The sequence below is a fragment of the Crocuta crocuta genome, unplaced genomic scaffold (genome assembly GCF_008692635.1).
Source record: "Crocuta crocuta isolate KB4526 unplaced genomic scaffold, BGI_CrCroc_1.0 scaffold193, whole genome shotgun sequence".
In the NCBI taxonomy this organism is placed as follows: Eukaryota; Metazoa; Chordata; class Mammalia; order Carnivora; family Hyaenidae; genus Crocuta; species Crocuta crocuta.
Genome location: NW_027529624.1, coordinates 1,982,605 through 2,007,138, shown reverse-complemented (window position 1 = coordinate 2,007,138; position 24,534 = coordinate 1,982,605). Strand labels below are relative to the sequence as shown.

Here is a 24,534-nt window from a genome sequence, read left to right as displayed (position 1 = left end):
AATTAATTTACAAGGGTGAGATATACATGTTATAAAATAGTGTTGTAACTCTTAAAAGGTTAGAAATTGCTGCGCTAAACAATGTTATTAAATGTTTTAGGCTTCTAGAGAATTTTCTAATTGCTTTGAAGATTTAAAAGGTACCATAAATTTTTCCTTCCTCCCTGCTACCTTTGGGTTTTTTCTCCTATGTATTTCTGTGTGTCACATTTTATTTTTCATTAAACAAATATTTGCTGAAAGTCTACTCTGTACTGGGTATGCTGCTAGAAGAAAGACTATGCCAGTGAGGTCAGACATAACCCCAAAGATCTAGAAAATATGGCATTTGAAGCATCTCTGCATTACTGAGATGATTCTTTCCTATTTTTAAACATATAGAAAACATAGAGAAGAACAGTAAGTACAAACAGTCATAGATCCATCTGTGTTTATGTGTCTGATTTTCCTATTAGACTTTTAGTTCTTTGAGGGCAGTGATAATTACTTCATCTTGCATCTTGTATACCCAACATAGAATTTGGCACATATTGGGCACTCAATGTTTGCTGAAAAAATGATTCAGAAAAAAAAAAACATGACACAGCTTGAAGCTTTTTAAATTAATATCATGTCCTTTTCCCACATCTCCATTAAAGTCTTTAAAATAATCATGGAACTAACCTCTTCTGTTACAGTGTGACATTCCCAATTAACTTCTATGGACATTCACTGTTTTACCTCTAATACTCTAATACCTCCTTTGACTACACAGATACTTGTACTACTTCCCCGCTTGCACCTGGTTGTCTGTCTCTAACATGTCCTTAGGACCATAAGTTGGTCCTTATGTTTTCTCATTACATTGCACTGATAACCTGGAAAGTGCTGCAGAAGGGAATGTGTGCTAAGTAAGAGATCTCTAGAATAACATGCTTTCCTCCATCAACAAAGAGATTTAGCGAAAGTGTTCAAGCAGGAGGAAGACAAGACCATTTCATTAACTTTTCTAGAACTGACGACTTCAGGTCCTACTAAAGGAGTCTTCTGACCTCTTAAACATACTATCTTTAGGAAAGGGAGAGAATGAGAAAGGGAGGGAAGGAGGAAGGAAGTGAGGGAGACAGATGGACACCGTGTGGAATAAGGCCAGCTACTGGATAGAAAGGAATCTCCAAATTAATCTGCTGATGGTATCAGCAGGCAGGCAGGAATTCAACAAATGAACCTAAAATGAACAAATGGCACTAATCTGCTAAGTCTCAAGAAAAACCTAGTCATTAATTTTCTGTTTTTAATGAATCGTGAATGAACAGTGATAGAAATACCTACTAAAACAGTTAAAACCAAAATGAAACATCTGTATTTTCTCTAACAGTTGAGCTGTGGTAACAGACAAAGATCTTTAAATGTGAAATGCCCAGGGTTTGGAAAGGTATAAACTAGCACTAGTCTTCTGAAGGTCAATTTGACAAAACATATCAATAACCCTTAGAGTTTAAAAAAAAAACAACCTTTTGCCCCAACAATTTCAGGAATTTATCTACAAAATTTTACAATAAGAAAATTCAGTGTTACTATTTAAAATAGTACACAACTGCAAACAATCTAAATGCCTATACAGAGGGAATTTGTCAAAGGTTAATAAATCCTTATGAATGAATACTCAAGCATAAATATACCTATTGAATATAAAATTACTTATGAAGAGTATTCCTTCGTAACGATTTATCAACCTTTGACAAGCAGGAAAATAAACTGGTACGTTATTTTTTGGTTGCAAAACTCTTTTTATTTCTTTTTCTTTTTAATGTTTTTTTTTTTTTATTTCTACGAGAGAGAGAGAGAGAGAGAGAGACAGCGTGAGCAGGGGAGGGTCAGAGAGAGAGAGGGAGTCACAGACTGAAACAGGCTCCAGGCTCTGAGCTGGCAGTCAGCACAGAGCCCACGCGGGGCTCGAACCCACGAACCGTGAGATCATGACCTAAGCGAAAGTCGGACGCTTAACCGACTAAGCCACCCAGGTGCCCCAAAACTCTTTTTATTTCTAAATGATATCTAGTTATAACCTAAATTTATTTAAAAATTGTTTTTAATATATAATTTTTTCATTTTACTTACTTTAGAGAGAAAGAGAGAGCACGAGTGAGGAAGAGGGGCAGAGGGAGGGGGAGAGGAGGGAAAGAGAGAGGGAGAAAGATAGGAAAAAAAGAGAGAGAGAATCCCAAGCAGACTCCATACTGAGTGTAGGGCTCTCGATCCCATAACCCTTAGATTATGACCTGAGTGCTCAAACAACTGTGCCACCCATACGCCCTGCAACCTAAATTTAAACAGAAAAAACAACAGCGACAATCAGAGATGTTCTTTTGAAATCAAGGGTGAGGAACCTGGAACAACTGTCCACTCATCACCAGAGGCTACTCCTAGGAATTTTATGGCTTCAAGAAACATTTTGAAAACTACTACTCTTCAAGAACATTTACTGAGGAAAAAAAGATCAAGATTTAAAATAACTGCATTTTTGCAAAAAGAAATTATACATGTTTATATTTATATATTCTACAATGAAGAATGGTTAGAAAGATATACATCAAAACGCAAACAGTGATTATCTTTGGTAGGTTAATAGGTGATTTGTACTTTCTTATTGCTCACATGCAATTTCCCTTTAGATCTTCTACAATGAGCATGCATTTTGATTATAAGGAAAATAATATTAGTTATTTTTAACGTTATATTTTAAAATTGGATTCTTCCGTACAGTAAGTGTTCAATATCCCTTTATTTCAGTTGGTATTTAATGTACTAACAATTCTTTAGGTGCTTGCTCAATTGGAGAAAGATGCCATTCATCTGATAATCAAGAAATTATTAAAATCCAAGTAGATGGGGGCACCTGGGTTGCTCAGTTGGTTAAGTGTACAACTCTTGATCTTGGCTCAGGTCATGATCTCAGAGTTCATGAGATCAAGCCTTGTGTTGGGCTCTGTGCTAACAGAGTAGCGTCTTGGAATTCTCTCTCCCTCTCTCTGCCCCTCCCCTATATGCTCTCTCTCAAAATAAATAAATAGACTTTAAAAAAATCTAAGTAAATGGGCTCTTAATGGCAAGTTTCTCTGCAACCTTATTATAGATTTTCTTTATGCTAAGTTGTAGGTACCTCCCTAAAAGGTACTCTATGCTCTCATTTTGGGGAAACACCCATACCTCCTATATTCAAACAGCTCTATCATTCTCAGTCTTCCTATCTCAGGAGATACCTTCATGGTCTTCTCTGACTGTGCTAAGGATTCTCAATCATAAGTGTGCTTTTCTCTCCTATATATATTTGTTTACTTATTTATTACCTGTCTCACCAACAAAACTGAAGGCAGAGACTATATCTATTATTTAGCAACATATTACACAATGCCAGCATAATACCTTGTAATTGGCCATAAATATTTATTGACTGATGCAATGATTGACTAAATGTTTGCTAAAATTTGAATTTGGAGACTCACAGAGATTCAACTGGTTTAAAAATAACCTTTCCCACACTCCTGCCTAAATGGGTTGGCAAGATCCTACTTTCAGTACTGTTTAAATTTCTGATAACTTCAGTAACAGCCCAGAGTAACAGTAACTGGGCACATTTTATAATGGCTTTATCTACTGAACCACAACACACAAGAAGCCCTACATCTCCTGAGAAGCCTGCCTCAGGGGTACTGATCCTTTTTCATGTATCTTTTGGAGAATAAACTTTCTATACCACAGCATGAGTATTTGCTGCTTCAACATCTTCTAAGGCTTCTTCCAGCCCCACTATGACTTCTAACTGAAGCACACTAATGAGGGCTCACCTCAATTTACTGATATATATTACATGTCATTCCAGACATATACTGATGTGCAGCCATCGACTTATACACACTTTTGTCAGGAATCTGAACAATGTGAACTAGTATTTTGGGTACAATTTAAATAACAGAGGCTCCCAACAATGGCAAACCAATAGTCTCAGAAGAACTCTTGCAACTAAATGGAGAACTTAAAAACACCAAAACAAACAGTGTAAGAAAAATAACCATAGAAGGTACCAAATAAGCATAGAGACACAATATTTTAAATACTTCCAAATATTTGGTTTCAAAGCATAAATGGAGCATGTGGGCCTTCCACATCTTCTCCTGCCAAGTCTCAGGAAAAACTGACCATACTACAGTCATCTAAAACAGCTGTTAAGGCTGATCTTCAAATATTTGGTTTCAAAATATAGACCCATTTGCACTTTAAAACTCAGATGCCTGCATACTCCGGCTCTAGCACTACACTGAGATAATCTTCTCAAAGTAGGATTCTAGCAAAAAGAGATCTTTATTCATGGTGAGAACTGTTTCAAATGGACACAGCAAAATGCCCTAGGTTCTGAAGTCAATTGTCAGAAAAGATAATTTGCTCTGGCACCAAAATACTGCATTTCTTTCTTTCTTTCTTTTTAAGGAAGGGGCTCAATTTCACTTGTTATTTAAGGTTAAAGAGAGAGGGTAAATGTGAAATGTTAAGATTCTAGCAGCAAGGAAAAAAGTTTGTCTACTTCACTTAAAATTGTTGCCTTCCTTAAACTAACCTTGTTTAGCATATTGTTCTGGTGGGCACTTAGATGTAAACTATCAAATCTGGCTCACTTTGGGGCTGCTGTAAGGTCCAAGCCACAGAGAAGGATCTTAGTCTAGAAAAAACCTTTCTCACACATTAGTGTAATTATATTTGTTTTCTAGGACTGTGTACAGGCCTGGATATCTAGTTGTAGTCCTATATTTCTGATAGTTATCTAACACTATAACACTCTAGGAGACTAGGATGATAGGTGGTAGGGCATCTTTTACTCTACTAAGCAGACATCAATTCTGATTGGTCAGTTTTAACTGGCCTGATTTATCTTATCTTTTCTTGAAGATGGCAGTCATTATAAATGCCTATAAACTGTAAAACCACATTGTTTTATTTCCCTTCAACTCTTTATCACTTAAATCTTATTCCTCAAAGAGGCACTTAAAAAAAAAGACATGTGATAGTATAGCTCAGAAAAGGAACTATATTTGGCATCTTACAAAATAATAATCCATATTAACTATATTGGAATTAATTTTTTTTTAAGTCTATAAAAAAATAATAGTCCATCTTCATCCTATTTTTCCAGCAAGTTACACAAATGGAAAGTAGAACCTTGCAGGCAGCTCTAGTGATGCCCCTGGCCAATTAAATAACAGGCAGAAAAGAATATTCTTCTCAACCTTACCTCTTTATGTGCCTTCCAACTGTCTACTGTCACATTGAAGAGAGCTTTGAGGGCCTCGATGGCACAGTCTGTCTCCTGAGGTGAGAGAGGAGGTCCGTTACGGTCTATGGCCGATTCATACTCATCGGTCCACTTGATGCTAAAGGCACTTTCCAAGATCTGGGTTAGCAGCGCTAGTCCCTGGAGCTCATAGCGCAATTGTGACCTGATGTCGGTGTGCAAAAGTGACAGGAGGAAGAGCAAGCGCAAGTCGAAGCATTTAATGTCACTGATAAACTTTCGGTCCTTGCACTTTCTCAGGAGGTTACAGAGCTTTGCAGCAAGGTTAAGTTCCAGGCTGAGCTGCTGTGCCATCTGACTGTTGAACACTATGTTACACAGACATTTTAACGACTCCACAATAACTGGGAACTCGGACACCTTCTCCAAAGAATCATCCGACTCATTTAGCTTGGCTAGTCGCAGCAGTATCTGCATATTTTCCTTGGTTGTTACAGGAACTAAAACCTTTTTGTCTCTGGAGAGAATGCGGAGAACTTCCAGGCAGGACACTTGACATGTTGTTGGGATGTCCTTTACAAGGACTTTAAATATGCCTTCACAGAGTTTCTGAAAAACAAGAATGAGTATGTAAAAGTCATTATTTGGCTTAAATGATTTAAAACAGAATACTTCTCTACCAACGTATGTAATAACAGGTTCTGGCTAGAAAAGATTTTTACTTTTTTTAAGTCACAAAATGTTGGAGTGAAAGAGACCTTATATTTGCTGCACTTCCTTTACTTTGCAGATAGGGAAGTTAAAGGCTAGAGAGACTGAATTAGTTGTATAGGGCCAGAGTGAATCCATCAATTCTTACATAGCTTTGTTCTCGACAGATTTTTAACATCAGACTACATAAAATACCAGGATAGAGGGCAATTAGTCTGAATCATAGCTGATGGGCCCAAAGTATACACTATCTATCTTGCATTTTTTGAAAGTTAATTATTCCTGTCTGCTAAATTTAAGAACCAATGTTCATTCTTCAAAATTCAATCTAGCTTTCTTCTCCATAAACTGCAGGTCTGGGTCTCTCAAGGTCATGTCTTATATATGGACCAAGTAGGTATAACTACTTTATTGCTGACCATTTCTGTACCTGTTCCATTTTATAAAAACAACAGCACCAACTCGGACTGACGTGAGATTTTACCAAGTTTGTATTAACCTACCATCAGACTTTAACTCTTTAAAAAGAGGCTATCCATGGGTCAAGCATTATGATCTTGGCAGGAATCCCAAGCTGTGTGTACCTTCTCAGGTACATCCTGGTTGTACAGCTATGGAAATGTCAACTTTAAATGTACAGCTGAGCCCTGAACACCATAGGTTTGAACTGCACAGGTCCACTTATAGATGCATTTTTTTTCAGTAAATACAGTGTAGTACTATAAATGTATTTTCTCTTCTTTATGATTTTAACACTTTTCTCTAGTTTACTTTATTGTAAAAGTACAAATCCAATAACATACAACATACAAAATATGTGTTAATTGACTCTCAAGTTATTTGTAAGGCTTCTGGTCAATAGTAAGCTATTAGTAAGTTAAATTTCTGGGGATTCACAAATTATACAAGAGTTAAATAATTTTTTTTCTTTTTTTAAATAAATTTTTTAACATTTATTTATTTTTGAGAGACAGAGAGTGAGCAGGGGAGGAGCAGAGAGAGAGGGAGACACAGAATATGAAGCAGGCTCTAGGTTCTGAGCTGTCAGCACAGAGTCTGACACAGAGCTCACACCCACAAGCCATGAGATCATGGCTGAAATCGGACGCTTAACTGACTTAATTAACCACCCAGGTGCCCCATATACACATAAGGTTTTTAATTGTGCAGAGGGCTGGTGCCTCTAATCCCTCACATTGTTCAAGGGTCAACTGTACTATTTTCTCTAGGTGAAGGTAGGAAGGAAATTAACTTGATAAGCTGAAAAAAATTTGATAACAATGTCAACTCTAACCCTGCCATCCCTGATGACTAGAAGGGACTTTCATTTAATGTCTTACTATCATCATTAAAGCACTTAGAAAAAAATTTTTAAGTTTATTTATTTTGAGAGAGTGAGCAAGCAGGGGAGCAGCAGAGAGAGCAGGAGAGAGAGAATCCCAAGCAGTCTCTGTGCTGTCAGCGCAGAGTCTGATGTGGGGCTCAATTTCACTAACCGTGAGATCATGCCCTGAGCTGAAACCAAGAGTCAGACGCTTAACCAATAGACTGAGACACCCAGGAGCCCCAAAGCATTTTTTTAAATGAACCAAAGTTTGGGCAGTGGGGATAAGTATAATGTGCTCATTATAAAAATACAAAAAAACAAGGTAATTTTTCTCTAATTTCTGATCTTTCATATCCGAGACAAAAAAACAAAGCAAACAACAAAACCAAACCAAACCATATTCTACATACTGCTTCCTATGTGGCAAATTTCTGGGGATGGAGTCAGATAACCTTTGCACCCACGTAACTTTACCCAAGAGAGAACTCATCTACATTTCTGCTTAAGAAAAAAACACATAATAAATAAGGTCTTATAAAATATGTGTGAATTTGGAGTTCTATGTATCTAGTAAAATATTCACTCTTACCTCCTAACTTTCTAAAGCAAAAATAACAACAGCAACAATAAAACCCCCTAAAATCTATAGACAATATGGCTCCTTTCTTGCTCTACCTTCAGACTCAAGCAAGAAAAAGAACAGAGTATGAATACAAATAGGAATAGACAAGGCTATAGACCAAAGGGACTAAAACACTGGGATATAAAAAGGCTACATGAAAGAAATTAGAAAGCCTTCAAAATTTATATTTAAAAACTACTTCTGGGGCACCTGGGTGGCTCAGTCAGTTAAGCATCTGACATCAGCTCAGCTCATGATCTCACGGTTTGTGAGTCTGAGCTCTCCGTCAGGCTCTCTGCAGTCAGCAGAGCCTACTTTGAATCCTCTGTCACCTTCTCTCCTTACCCCTCTCCTGCTCATGCTCTCTCTTTCAAAAATAAACAAACACTAAAAAACAAACAAACAAAACTACTTCATCTACAGGTTTCCTGGAGATCAAGTGGCAACCAAAGACAAGAGTTCTAATTTTAAAGCAGTTTTCGGTCAGACTTGTTCTTAAATATTCCATTTCTCATTATAGACGTGCCTCACGTACTGACTGTTAAGTAGCTTTTTATTGTAATCATAATATATCTTGAAAATTAAACCACTTTTTGGATAATAACACTTTCCTCTCTGCCTTTTTTTGTCCTACAACTCAAAAAATAAAATCAAAGACATACCCAAAATTGTATGTATCACATACTACAAAAGTGATAATTAATAGACATACCTATTGTGTACTCAATAATTTACATTCAGAGAATATTATAAAGACCAAATTAATAAATCACATACATTTTGATGAATCAGAAAAATTTTGCTTTGGGGGATGCCTGGATGGCTCAGTTGGTTAAGCATCCAACTTCGGCTCAGGTCATGAGTTCGAGCCCCACGTTGGGCTCTGTGCTGAGAGCTCAGAGCCTGTAGCCTACTTCAGATTCTGTGTCTCCCTCTCTCTCTGCCCTTCCCTGCTCATGCTCTGTCTCTCTTCTCAAAATAAATAAATATTTAAAAAAAGAAAAGAAAAAGAAAAATGTTGTTCTGCATTTGTACACCAAGCTAGAGAACTGAAGAAGGAGCAGTCTTCACACCTTTTCCATCTGTTGAGTGCATGTACTCCTTTTGTCTTTCATAAGATGCTCTTGTATTTCACCATTATTTTGCCCAAAAAGTATTTTTCTATGCTGTGACTTTTTTTTTTTCAGTTGATTTCATGCTTCCTCTCTTCATGTTCTGCTCTCTTCAAATACTTTCCATAGCCCCTTGATGCCCACAGAACACATCTTGGAATGAGCCCAGTGCTCCTTTTCCTACTGCTCTCCCTGTCACACACACTCCCTCCCCACCCCACCCCACCCCCGCCTTTTTTCTCAAGTGCTCCAAAATCACTCCCAGTCCCTTGACCATACCTGTCCTGAGCTCCTTCCCTGCTGTTTCTTCTATGACATGGAAGGACATGCTACCATGCTCACCAGTCAGAAGTCCCCTCTTTTCTCAGCTTTAGTCTGAAGACTGAGGGGTCTATATGCTTCCATAGTCACTCCTTCTTTTGCTATTTGTGCTTCCAACAAGAACTTAGTTTTTGCTTTTGTATAGAGTAAGTTGTTGGAGCATCTCACTCCTTCTCTAGGCTCCTAGAGAAGAGAGGTTATGTTTCATCTGTATCCCTGTGGCTGGCTCAGATGTGCTATACCCATTTTTAAGTGCAAGATAACCACAAATTTCTAACCTTAAAACTACTACCACCTGACTCTCCAGCATCTTCCAAAGAATGACTCCTTTGTATTCCCCTTCCACCAGCCACCACTATCAAGTCTTCTCTTCCTCTTTTTGCAAGTATAATAAACTGTCATTACATTAGAGGTTAGGTATAGACTATTTTTATTTACTTTCAAAATATTTATTTAGATAAACTTGTTTTTATTGTTCAACTGATACATATTTTAATCTCAAATTATTTTGATATCTCAGATAATTACAAAACACATTTTTCTATCAAAATTAATGGAAATATTTTCCAATTTAACAATTTACACTTAGAGTTTGGGTTCTCTGTAATGAACTAAAGTCATAAAGCAAAGCTGAGGTATGCTTACAAAGTATAATTACCAAAAATCAAAGAGTCTGAGAAAGAGCCCTTTTAAAATGCTGACTAGCTTAGCAAGGCATGGCTATTTCTATAAAGTTAGACTGTAAGACGCAGGAGGAGATACTCAAAAGAAAGATCCCAATGATTCCCCAGTGTTAGTGTTAGCATCACCAAAAATTTTTAGTAGTTTGTTCCTGAATTGCAATCCTGGAGCCTACTACAGCAGTGGTTGTCAAACTTCATAATGAATCATAGTCAGCTAAAGGGGTTGTTAAAACACATATTTCACCCCAGAACTTCTGATTCAGTTGGTCTTGAGTGAGGTTCCAAAATTGGGACTTTTAACAAGTTCCTAGTTGCTGCTGCCAATTCAGAAGCTACACTCTGTGAACCACTGAACTATGGTTAACAATGGACTGACACAACTTGGATGTTAGAGGAGTGGGTTAAATGAGAGCAATGGACCAGATAAACATAGAAAAGTAGGCTGAGTTGAAAGCCATTAGTACAAATACCTTAACTTCTCCTTGACTGTCCTCAAGATGAATAGGGTGTCAACTGTCTGGTCACATTACCTTTCTTATCTTAAATATTAAAAACTACTCCAGGTGTGAAATATATTACTTGTTGAAGGTCAATGGTCCTGGACTTGAAACTTGTTCAACTTACCATGGACTCTAGAACCACAGCAGTGTTGTGATGAAGGCAAAGGTTCTGGATTTAAATTCCTTGTATGCAAACCTTGGCTCTTCTACCATCTTCTAATGGTGTGACTGTGGCAACTTACTTGGCCTCTCTGGGCCTCTTTTACTGTAAGAGTTAAATTATATCGCACACGTATAGCCCTTAGAATAGTGCCTGGAATGTGCTAAGTGTTCACTATAGGTTTTATATATTATTATAAAATAAAATCTCAGAGTCCTCAGTTTAGCATTTAAGATCTCCAACCTACTTTTTCAGGCTTCTCTTTGATACTGTGCTCCTATCAACCCCTCCTCTTTAGCTAGATTTCTTTCCAAATTATCTCATCCTGAGCTCTTTTGCTTTCTTACTGCCTCCCTTCTGCATGCATTAGTTCTTCTTCCTCTTTGACTATTCAAGTTTTAACCATTCTCTAAAGCTAACCTCAGAATTCACTTTTAAGAAAAATGTTTGAGTCAGTGAGAGAGAGAGAGAGGGAGAGAGACAGAGACAGAGAGTGCACAAGCAGGGAGAGGGGCAGACAGAGGGAGAGAGAATCTGGAGCAGGCTCCACGCTGTCAGCACAGAGCCCACGCAGGGGCTTAATCTCATGAACTGAACGGTCAAATCATGACCTAAGCTGAAATAAAGAATTCACACTTACTGACTGAGCCACCAGGCACCCCTAAAATTCACTTTTGATACAAAATTTTTCCTAACTACTCCAGCCCCCAACATTCTTCCTCTCTAAGGAATATCCAAACCACAACTTGCAGTAATCATTGATGCTCAGTACACTCTTCCCGTTACTGCTAAAAGCTCTGTGATGGCAGAAAGGGCACTTTTTTTTTTTTCAGGACAGAAGAAAATATAAACTGTAGTGGCTTCTGAATTAGAAAGAGCTGGGTATATTACTAGCCTTTGCTACTGTGTAATTCAGACATGCTATTTAACTTCTTTAAGCCTCACTTTCCCATATGTAAAATGGGAATAGTGTCATCTATATCTCATAGGGCTATTGTGAAATAGACTCTGGGACATAATAAGGACTCTATAAATGGTGATTATTATTATTCATATTCTTCATAAATCCTCATAACCCTCAGTAGAGCAGCTAGCACACAAGTTAGCACCCAAAACATAAATTGACTAGATTAAGTTCTTCAAATCTAAAGGATTAGTAGAAGCCTATTGATGTTGTCTGGACATTTCTCCTTTCTAAGAAGGAAAGAGAAGTAGTAAAGGCTATTCTTGTGATTGGACTAGTAAGATGGTTTGCCCCATTGGTAAAAAAGTCTTTTTATATGAGCAGTAGAACTTAGATGTCTTCATATAAAGTTCTTTTTTCTGAAGAGGTTAAATTTCTTAAATATATATGTTCTTTAAAATATAGAATGCGCTGGGGTGCCTGGGTGGCTCAGGTGGTTAAGTGTCCGACTTTGGCTCAGGTCATGATCTCATGGTTTGTGCGCTCAAGCCCCATATCAGGCTCTGTGCTGACAGTTCACAGCCTGGAGCCTGCTTTGGATTCTGTGTCTCCCTCTCTCTCTCCCCCTCCCCTGCTCATTCTCTGTCTCTCTCTGTCTCTTAAAAAGAAATAAATGTTAAAAAAAACAGAAAAAAAAATGTAAAATATAAAATTCACCAAACTATTAAAGAAAATAGGGAAACATTCGTGTGTGTGTGTGTGTGTGTGTGTCTGTATGTGTACCATGTGATCATGAGCTGAGCTGAAATTAAGAGTTGGATATTTAACTGACTGAGCCATCCAGGCACCCCTAACTGGTATATTTTATATGCAGGAGACAGAAGTATTTATTCCTAGTCAATCTACTTGATTATCAGTAACATATGCATATTACTTTAACACAGAATTACAATCATCACATGTATTTTGTGTCTTGACTTATTTTTAATTATCAGCATTTTTCCACATTGCTACAGAATCCTTATCAAAATAATTTTAAATCAATGTAGTTATGTTAAATGACTTCTGTTCTCAGTAAGCCTCTAGCATGAAATATAGCAGAATCCAGAACGAGCAGTGGACTTATTAGCATCAGAAGGGGTGGTTTCATAATTTTAATAATTATAGTGATGTTTGCCTATGTGCTGTACAGTGTACAAAAAATTTCTCACATATGTTTTTCAATGTAAGAAATGTTCACTAAACACTTAACTATTGCCTAAGGACACTTAACTAAGAAGCAGAAGGCCAGGACTTAATCCAGATCATCTGACTCCAATGTGATTTCCACTTCAAGTCAATGATTGTACCACAGGGCTCTCTCAGGTATTAACTACGATCTTGAGTATGTCACTTTATTAGGCCTATTTCTTCACCTATACTATGCATTAAGATCTCTAAGGCAACCTTCTTCCAGTTCCAGGACGGTAAGCTTTTCACTCTGAATCTGTAAAACTAAGATCAGCTTTGGCTTTTGCTATGAAGCAAGAAGAACATGCTATAAAGCGTATGTGAGCATTCAAATGATCTATCATCATTTATATACTTTTTTAAAAGGTGATTTCTAAAAATATTAAAAAATAAAAGTCAAGTTTTATACATAAAAAAAGAGTCTTTGCTTAAAATACAGACATAATAGGAGGCACCTGGGTGGCTCAGTGGGTAAAGTATATGATTTCAGCTCAGGTCATGATCTTGCGGTTTGTGAATTGAAGCCCCACACTGGGCTCTGCGCTGACAGCTCAGAGCCCACTTTGAATTGTCTCCTTCTCTTTCTGCCCCTCTCCCGCTCACACTCTGTCTCTTTCTCTCAAAAATAAGTAAACATTTTTAAAAAATTAAAAAAACAGATATAATAATTTCCTATACTCTGGCAACCTGACAGAAAAGTGCTACTCAAACAGGTCTACAGACTGGTGCCAGTTCATAAACTGTTACTGGACTGCACTGAAATAGGTACACAAACTGAAATAGGTATAAAAAAATTGGGTTTCAATTTAGAAACATTTACAGTAATCCAACTTTGCTGTGACTACCAAAGGATGTGATTATCTCTTTTAATGTTTCATTTTTATTGTATTTTATGGAAGCACTGGTCTACTGCAAATTAGGGACAAATTAACAAAACAAACAAAAACCCTGGCCCTTCACCGTAAGTAATTTAAGGAGCACTGTTCTAGAGAATGCATCTTATCCTGTATAAGTTTTCTTCAACTATATAACCAAAGCAGTAAAACTAACTCAGATCCCACATTAATGAGGGACTAAGTCTCATAAATATCCTCATCTAAGATTTAGTTTAATTGCTGAGCACCGTATTGAAAAACTATTATCAGTATCCACCAAAATCCATTCTCCCCTCCTGATACAGTAACAGAAATGTGGCAAGACCCATGATTGCCTACCTGTGCCACATTCCTCAGCTGCTCTGAGGCCACATGACCACATGACTGAGCTCTTGTCATTGGAATGTACGTGGACACGTTACAAGCCATTTCTGTGTTCGGCTCTCTAAGACAGTGGGCATGCTTTCTCCACTTTCTTGTCCTATTCTGTAGCCCAGAACGTAGCAGCCCGGTATATGCTAGGACAATGCTCAGATAGTAAAGCATGACTTGACAACTCAGAAGGAAACAGGGCAACTGAATAAATTTACAAAGCAGTTACTCACCTACCTAACCAGAACTGATCACCTCAGAACTGTTACTTGAAAAGATAATAAAACACCAATGTTCCTCAAATCACTTCTATCTTGGGGTCTCTTTGTTGCCACAGGTTAGCTTTAAATTTAAATAAAATGCACCTTTGAAATACAATGTCTCATCAACATCTCATACAGAACTTCTTATACCATCATTCCATAAGTAACAGAAGTTACATTTCACCTCAATGACGAAGCAACTACTCTCTATATCTAATACAAAAAGTTAGTCCAACTTAGCCTAGTTGTGCTATGGCTGGTTTATCTATTCATTTGTTTATCTATTCATTCATTCATTTATTCCTCAAGAATACAGCAAGTGTCTATTTCAGATATCCAAGGCAATGTCCTTGGTACTGGGTAGACAATAGCAACTTCTAAGGAAATTAAAATTGAATGGGGGAGAATTACGAAGAAATACAAGCCATTGATTAGTGTGATAAGTGCTCTGATAGGTCTAAGCCAGAATTTTTCAGCCTCAGCACTACTGACCTTTTGGACTCCATAATTTTCTCAGGGTATTTATAAGAAATTTAACAGCATCATTGGCCCTCACCCACTAGATACCAGTAACACCCCCCTCACTACCACTATCCAATCACAGCAATCAAAAGTGTCTCCAGAAACTCCCAAATGTCTCTTTGGGAATAAAATCACTTCCCAGTGAGAATCACTGGTTTAAGTGTAAACTACGGTAATACAAATCTCAGGCACCTAATCCAATCTTACGGGAGGGATGTAGACCAATTCAGGGAAAGATTTCTTAAGGGAAAGATCTGAAATGTACACATTCAATTTCCATTCAATCATTTAACAAATACTTGAATGCCTACTATATTCAAGGCACTGTGTAATGTGAGAAGTGTACGGTGGTGAGCAAAACAAGCATTATTCTGTTATGTGTTATGGGGATGACAGTCTAATGGGGAAGATAAAAAATTAAAATAAGAGAAATGAACAGGATGGTATGACTGAAAATAATTGGAAAAAGGATCCATTTTAAAGTGAAATTTAAGTCAAGTTCTGATGGTGAGAAGGTGCTAAATGTGCAAAGAAAGAGCATTGCAGGCAGAGCCTGGTGTGTTTAAGGTCCTGAAAGCCAGGGTAGGGGAATGTTACTGGCAGAGTACTCTGCTATGTAACTGGAGAGAAACCTGGCACCAGATCATGTGGGGGTTTACAGGCCACGATAATGAGATTACACTTTAAATGCTATGAAAAGTCACTAAAGGAGTTTAAGCAAAGGAGAAATATAACCCAATTAAAACTTTTTTGAAAATCACACTGACTGGGGTGCCTGGGTGGCTCAGTCAGTTAAGTGTCAGCCTTTGGCTCAGGTCATAATCTCATCATTTGAGGGTTCAAGTTCCACATCAGGTCTCTCTGCTGTCAGTGCTGAGCCTGCTTTGGATCCTCTGTCCCCCTCTCTCTGCCCCTCCCAGGCTCATTCTCACTTTCAAAAATAAATGAACATTTAAAAAAAAACAAAAAACACCACACTGGCTGCTGTGTGGAAAATGGATTGGAGGGGAACAAATACAGCTTCAACTAGAATGGAAGCAGCAGAGAAGGAGAGACGTGGATGGATTTGATATGTATTTTTGAGAAACAGGTTTTGGGGAAAATTATGTATAGATACATTAAGTTTGCAATGCCTACAGAGATGTCAAACAGAAAGTTGAATATGTGGCTGAAGCCCTAAGCAGCCATCAGGGCTACATCTTCTCTACGAGTAAAGGTACTTGGACCTATAGGAATAGATTACCTACAGTAAAATATATAGAAAATAGAAGGAAGATGAGAGAGCATGAAAAATGCCAACACTTAGAGGCTGGGAGGAGGAGAACTTGATAAAAGAGACTAAGAGTTACAGCTGGAAGCAAGAGGAAATTTAGGAGTGTGGTGCTCTGGAAGAGAAGACAGGAAAGAAAATATTTTATAGAGGGAGTAGTCAACTGTTTCCATTGCTGATGAAAGATCAAGTAGTGTAAGGATTTGGCAATGCTATATCACCAGTGATCCTGATAAAAGCAGTTTCTGCATAGTACCCAGAAGGAAATGGGGAATCTATTACAAAGTATTAAGCAGGAGGAGGACATTAGATTGTGCTTTGATATTATCATTCTGATGGTAATATGAAGAATGCTCAAGAAAGGGGCCAGAACCGGAAAAAGTTAATGAGGTAAGAAATGACGGTGATGACGTGAACTAAGCAGAGAAGTAGAAAGTAAGAGATTTTAAGAGGCATCTGGCTGGCTCAGCTGGTAGAACATGTGACTCTTATCTTGGGGTCATGAGTTTTAAGCCCCACCTTGGGCATAGGGCCTACTTAAAAAAAAAAAAAAAAGCTAAGTAATTTTAAGGAAGTAGAATTGATTGGATGAGTGGTAGAGTAGTTGTCAGGGTAGAGAAGAAAGAGGAGACAAGGAACATGTCAGATTTCTAACTTGGACAACTTGGTTGATGGGGGTCTTAATCATTCAGGAGATAGGGAGCCCATATCCTAAAGCTGGTAGCAAAAAAGAGAATGATATTGCTTGGTAGACATTTCTCCTTAATTGTCCCACAGTGGAAACTTCAAATAAAATATATCTAAAGTCATTAACGAGGAAGGGGTCAGATCCTCCCCCAACATACATCAACCTTCCCAAAACTCATTCTCAACTTATTATCACAGTATATTTGATCTGGGCTGAGAAACCTACTCTCTGCTACCTGTGTGAACATATGTGCCTTTTGTCGTGTTATTTCCTGTATTTAGAATGTCTTCTTAAACCCTGACCTTCTGAAATAATTTGTATCTTCAAGGCAAATGTCATCTCTGTAATCTTAGAAGATTCTACCTCTACCACTTTTATAGCACTTAACACCTCTGACCTTGAATTATATTTATGGAGGCTTATTTCTCTCATCAGCGTTCGGGGGGGCAGGATTTGTCTGATATATTTCTTTTTCTTCCACAGCTACAAAGATGCTGTCAAATATGCTAAATATGTACTTATAAACATATATACAAAGTGCAGCATCTTCAAAGCACTATGTGCTAAATACAGAGTTTTATGTCCAAATAGGCCATTAAAGTTCTGGGCTTAATTCCTAGGTGCCACTTATTTATTTGTGTGATTTTTAATAAATTGGTCAACTTTTTACATTTCCTCATCTGTAACATGGTATTACAATACCTATTCATAGGGTTGTTGGGGGAATTAAATGAGACAGTGTGCAGGAGCTGCTCTCAGATAAAATAAATACCCACTAAATGTTATTTAACATAACTACAATGCATGTGCCATGCCATATATAGTATTACCATACACTTTAGTAAGAGGCTACATGCTATAATAAAGAATAGGACTCAGTGTTCATTTTGCTGTATTTTTTTTTTACCTGTATGATCTGGGCAAGTTACTTGGTTTTGCTGAGCTTTAGTTTCATTATGTTTAAAATGGGGATAATATGCATTATGGTGTTGTTTTAGTAAATAAGATTTTGGTACATAGTAAGAGCTAAAATTGTACACTTCCAAGAACAAGACCTTTAATTAAAGATCTCAGCCAAAAGCAGTATCTTGAAGGAGGCTTGTTTTTATGATTGAAATAATATGTCTATATGCAGGTTTGACATTTAGTTTTCTCTCCAACATCAACATTTATCAAAAGGATGTAAAGAGCTGAGATTTTAAAAAGTCTTTACTATTATTTGGGAAATTCAAGTAAAGATTTATATATTAATTTAGAATAAAAATGGGCCAATGATTGAATAACTAAATCAAAATGAAATAACAGTGAACAGAGAAAGTGAACGTTGCCAAAGACATGCACTAGTGTCTGTTTTATTTATAAGAAACAGGAAAATTCAATAACTTTCCAGTTCAAGCTGGAAAGAGGGGCAGGGTACACACATAGCACAGGCACCGAGTTCAACTTGGCAGTAACCCTATGATAACTACAGGCCAGAAAACAGCTGAAGAGCCAAACAAAATGAGTGTAATTTACAGAATCAGAATATTAAGAGTTAGAAGGGGCTATAGTGACTATTTAATAATAACAATCACTGGCAGTTGCAAAAGGTGCTATAGAAAAGTAGATATTGGGGAGAATAAGTCTGAGAAATTTATAAAGCTTATTAAAGTATTAAAGATTCTCAGATATACAATGGAAAAGAAACCTGTTTAATTTTTTAAAACTGCTATTTCCTTTATTTGACCACAGAATCCTTTTAAACAATAATACCTGATAATATACTCAAGACTCGGGAATATTTCTTTTATTTTACAGATATGAAAACGGACTCCCAGGAAGGCTAAATTATTTGCCTAAGGTATCACAGAAAGCTAGAATGCAAAAGGAGACTCAGATTCTTACCTGTCAGTCCTTTCTCTTTTCATTCTACTGGCATTTGGTGATGTGTAATAAATAAAGCAAAAATGGTTGTTCCAACATTGAAAGCAATTCTGGGTTAAGCTAGGCCTGTGAAAAGAATTATTGAGGTCTGCTTTTGTTTTCCCTCCTTAAATAAACAGACTTAAGTCTTTAAACATGGTTCTATTTACTATCGCTTTTTTTTTTTATTATTTAATGGTTCTGTTCTTCTATTTTCGTGGAAGTAAATACCTATGCTCAGAGTCTACTACTTTCTCTTTAATAAGACTGGACTCCTGCCCACCCCACTTTTTGTCCATTATGTCCACGACATTAGCCCCGTGCTTGATTTATCCTCTTGCTCCAACCAGTGCTCCTATAGTGATGGGATAGGACCCTGCTCTTAAAATAGACTATGCACATTCATCTGGGAGATGTGGCACAGTGCCAGGGATACTTAAAGTCACAGGACAATCCTAGTACATCCTCTTTAACCACTGGTTTACTAAAAGATTTAGTGGGGGCAGGGTGGGGAAGAATTTCTACATGAAAATAAATACATTAAAACTCATAATACAAAAAGTCACATGAATTTTAAGATTAAAAAATAGGATATAAAAGGAATACTGTAGCTAAGGCACGATCCATTGAATGATACCTCCCTGGTCTCTCAAGGTTGTGCCTACTCTCTCCTCTGATGGATGTCACTGGATATATATTCCACAGGGATCTAATTTTAGTTCATAACTGGAGTTGAAGGTCAGCCACCTAAATGTGATAGTTCTAAACTTTTGCCCTCTGTGTACAGCACATGTGAGAGAGAGAGACAGAGACAGAGACAGAGTGTGTGTGTGCGCATGTGCACATAAGACAGAGAAAGAGAGAGAGGTATTAAATTCTAAAATAAGCTTATTATAATTAACAGAACAGTGTTGTCAGTTCTACAAGACAGATCTGTTAAAAATGTGTATTTTAAAGAAATATTATACAATCACTGACTCACTGCCAGAATTCTTAACTGGGTTTTTTAGTAAAGGTTAGAGAAAGGATTCTGGAGGTCAAATTTAGAATTTCTTTATAAAAAGATAAGGATTAAATTTTCTAAATGAATACTCATGCAGCTGGGTCCATATGGTATTTAGCTTACTATTATTGGTATACACTTTTGTGTTTCTTTTTCCTGCTTATAGCATGGGAAGTGATAGTAGTTCTCACTTTTTACGTAATGGATACTGTCCCTGTGAATAAGGTTTATCTCACTTTCTAAATTTCACCTCTAGTTTACCTTAATGCACATGTACATTTTTTAGTAAGACAATCTTTCTGGCTCTGTTCTATACCATGGTAATCCTGCCAAAAAGATTGAAAAGAAAGTGCAGAGGAACAATAATTATGTAAGTTTGGCTCAAGTTTGTTTGCTAATTAGCAATCCTGAGAAAGACATGTTGCATCATCAAGAGTTCATTAAGGGATAGGAAAGACCGCTTAGGTGCAAATGAAAACTCACAAAATCAGCTGCCCATCCTTTCTCATCTAAGGGCAGAAATGGGCATGTCAAAACTTTTTATTTCTCTTCAAATACAGTACCAGCCAACTCTGCTAAGCCCTTCTCATCACTATCTATGTAAAACATAGTTTAGTATTTTAATATATCAGCAAATACAGAAGTATCATCATTTGTTGCTTATCATCATTTACCAAATAAGGACTCATTAACTCATTTAATCTTTAGAGAATTCTTAGCACAAGAGATTGTTTGATTATGCAGTATACTGAAAGGCTGGAAGATGGACACTAGTACAACATAAACCTGATATCTTAGTGGTCTAATACAGATCATGATCCTACAGATCTCTACAGCTCCTTTGCCTTTTTGCCTAAAAGTTTATCCAAGTCTTTCCTTGGATAAGTCTTTCCTATATAGTCTCTTAAGGATTTCCTTGCCTTATCTCCAATGCCATCTACCCATAGCACTCAACTATTCACTCTATACTAGTTACTCTACCTCTGAATCTCTGGTTCTCAGCTCTAATGTCCCAGGTGACAGAAGACAGGGGCTCTGACGGTAAACTGATGTTACAGACTGAATGTTTGTGTCCCCATTAAATTCAGATGTTGAAGCCCTAACCACCAATATGTTGGTGTTTGGAGATGGGCCTTTGGGGAGGTAATTAGGGTTAGATGAGGTCATTAGGGAAGGGTGCTGGTCCAATGGGATTAGTGCTTTTGTAAGAAGAGACACTAGAGAGCTAGCTCACTCACACTTTCCCTCCACCCCTCTCTGCACAAAGAGGTCACGTGAGCACACAGTGAGATGACAGCCACTTACAAGCCAAGAGAAAAGGCCTCAGGATGAAATCTGCTGGCATCCTGAACTTGGACTTCTTAGCCTCTAAAACTGAGAAACAAATTTTGTTGTTTAAGCCATCAGTATACGGCATTCTGTTAACAGCAGCCAAAGCAGAATACTACAGCTGAGAACAGGGACAAAGAGGGAGGTAAAGTTGTCCCAATGAGACAATGTGAGATTTTAGGGATCCTCAAAGGCACAAGAAGATACTAGCGATACAACAAGAAAAGTACAGAACAGACTATTTGGATATTCTCTAGTCCCTAGCTCTATTAGTTTCTGAACTTGGATCTAGAGCTATTTTCTTAAATCTATCTGAAGCTAACTTTTCTTCATGTGTAAGATAGAAATATACATGTATCACAGAGTTATTGTAATTATTTAATATAGAGAGCATCTGAGAAAACATATTGTAAGATGCAAGGCACTTTACATGTTATTGAGAGCTATACAACTGAAGTGAAGAAAGCACTTGGCTTTAAGCACTAGTTTTGCCCCTTGTGGCTATGTGATCTTGGGCAAATTTCTTGAAATTATTTGTGTCTCATTTCCTCATCTCTAAAAATAGGAATAATATCTAGGGCTTATAAATATTAAATGAGATTATGTATTTAAAAATCTTAAGTTTGGAGTAGAGTAGAGGCTAATGGATCTTACATCATAAAGATGGCCAGATGGACAAACAGATCAAGAAACATTAACAGGCGTACTCTACATAAGCACAATATGGCTAGGAAACTTTTATTTGTATTTGTCTTTTAATGGCAAAACCACTTGAAAAAGGAAAATGCTGATGTTATGAAAATAACATTGCACTTATGTATTAATTTTATCAATTCTATGATGTTCACTTGAAATCTATAGTACCCATTACTGAGCACTTGTGTGCTCAGCCCCCATATAGGCACACAACTCAAAATGTTCACAACTTAAAATTCAAGTACATGCAAATTTTTCAAGAGAAATAAATTCTAAGTGAGAAGTCTATTTTGGGTTGGGGAGTTAAAAAGCACATGACTCAAGTTATTTATAATATTAGGAAGACTGAACATATGTAAAATGAATAAGGAATGTAAATGTATTTCAATGTACAGCAATTTAAAGTGTATATTAAAAGACTAAAGGAATAAACTATAGAGAATTCAGCCAGAGAAAGCTTTTTGATAAATATGAGTGTTAGGCAGTAAGTGGGGAGAGGGGGGAAGGACAGAGATGGGAGTGGCAGAAAGAAGGTAGGAAAACAAGCCAAACAGTGGACAAAGGTAGAGACAGAGAGGGATATGGGTGAGGTTGGAGGATCAATCAAAACTGACTTAAGAGTTCATACAAGTAAAAGCTTTCTAATTAAAGCTATCTGACAACAGAGTGGCTGCTGTGAGCTTCTCATTACTGCAAGTATTTCAGAGTGTGATGTCCCTTGGTGCAAGATACCTTAGAAGGAATCACTGTACTGGAAGATATTTGGTGTCCTTTACTACACTGTGAGTTCTCTGTGAATTCCCTGCAAATATGACCCCTGAAGGCAGAAAAAGAGACAGAGGGCCTGGGTTGAATCCTAGCTCTTTCATGCATTAATTGTGACCTTGGGTAAGTCAACTTCTCAGTTTTTCATCTATAAATGGGGAAAATGGGAACACTAGAGATGTCTGTACAGTCAGTAACTCTTCATGTCCCTAAGAGTTTTTAACTGTCAAAGAATACATACATGTTCTCTCCTTTCCTTAGTACATGATCAAACTTTGTAAGGAAGAAAAGAGATAAATGGTGAGAAAAATAAAAAAATAATCAGAGGAATCTAAAAAAATTCTGCAACATGCCTCGCTACTATGGTCAAGTACGGCACTGCTTATGGAGAGCCGACACTACGTATCCTCACTGGCTATCCCATGTAGTCACACTGCAAAGCATGCTCTTCTGTTTACTGTCAACACTGATAATTAGCTCAGTGTCAAAGTTTTGTTTATACTCTGCATCAAGTCTCAAATTTTAGATGCCTAAAATCATAAAATGAATAGAATCAATTTATAAATTGTACAACAGGTTGATTCAATTATTAATGAGTGACAGTATGGTGTAGCACAGGGTCTGTGGAGCCAGATGGCATGGGCTTGAATCACAACCTCAGAGTTCACCAGTTTACGCAGGTCATTATCTGTATGTCTTAGTTTCCTCATATGTAAAGCAAAAAACAGTACCTAATTTATAGTCTTGCTGTGAGGGTGAAATGTGTTAATATTTATACACTGCTTGGAATGATGATGGTATGTTACCTATTGTATTTAATAACAAGCTTTACTGGGATATAATTCACATATCATAAAATTCACCCTGTTAAAAGCATATACTCATTGGTTTTTAGTATATTCACACTTACATGACCACTGTCATCACTGTCCAATTTCAGAACATTCTCAATACCCCCAAAAGAAATCCAGTACTCATCAGTAGTAACTCTCCATTCCCCTCTCCCACTAGCCTCTAGGCAACAACCAATCTACTCTCTGATTCTATGGGTCTGCTTATTTTAGACATTTCACATAAATGGAATCATATATTCTGTGGCCTTTGTGTCTGGCTTCTTTCACTTTGCGTAACGGATTCAAGGTTTATCCGTGTTGTAGCACTTATCAATTACTTTATTCTTTATTTTTCAGCAGAATAGTATTTCATTGTATGGTTAACATGTTTTATTTATTCATTTACAAATCAATAGATATTTGGGTTATTTCTGCCTTTAAGCTATTATGAATAATGCTACTGTAAACGTTCACATATAAGTTTTTGTGTAGGCATATATCTTCATTTCTTTTGGGTAGATATGTAGGAGTACAATTGTTGAGTTTAACCTTTTGAGGGCCTGCTAGATTGTTTTCCAAAATGGCTGCACAATTTTACATTCCCACCAATAAGGTATGAGGGTTGTGCTTTCTCCACATCCTTGCCAACACTTGTTATTATCTGATTTTTTATTCTAGCCATACCAGTGAGTGTGAACTTTAATCTCACTGTGGCTTTAATTTGCATTTCCCTAATGATTAATGGTGCCGGGTTATCATTTCATATGTTTACTGGCAATTGCATATCTTTGGGGAAGTATCTATTTGGATCCTTTGCCCATTTTGAATGGGTTGTCTCTTTATTATTGAGTTCTTTATATAGTGTCTAGATACAAGACTTTTACTGGAAATATGATTTGAAAATATTATCTCCCATCCTGTAGTTTGTCTTTTCACTTTCTTTTCTTTTTTTTTTTTTTTAACATTTATATATTTATTTTGAGAGAGAAAGAAAGTGCAAGCAGGGGAGGGGCAGAGAGAGAGGGAGGCAGAGAATCCCAAGCAGGCTCCATGCCCAGTGCTGAGCCCGACATAGAGCTTGATCTCACAATTATGAGATCATGACCTGAGCAGAAATCAAGAGTTGGACACTTAACCAGCTAGCCACCCAGGCACCTCAAAGGAGTTAACTTTTGTAATA

At 37.1% G+C, this 24,534-nt stretch overlaps 1 protein-coding gene across 5 annotated transcripts in view; it reads right to left on the bottom strand.

Annotated features, from left to right (window-relative positions):
• Positions 1 to 24,534, bottom strand: part of RIC8B (RIC8 guanine nucleotide exchange factor B) — a 100,331-nt gene that overhangs the window by 57,604 nt on the left and 18,193 nt on the right. For 4 of the 5 annotated variants that reach the window (XR_013334641.1, XR_013334642.1, XM_077762010.1 and 1 more), the window contains exon 3: positions 5,267 to 5,875. Coding sequence is in view for 3 of the 5 variants with exons in the window: in XM_077762010.1 (XP_077618136.1) it covers positions 5,267 to 5,875 (609 nt within the window). In the remaining 2 variants the exon portion in view is untranslated. Of the gene's footprint in view, positions 1 to 5,266; positions 5,876 to 18,710; positions 18,731 to 24,534 lie in introns of those variants that run through there. The other variant, XM_077762012.1, reaches the window with a different exon arrangement.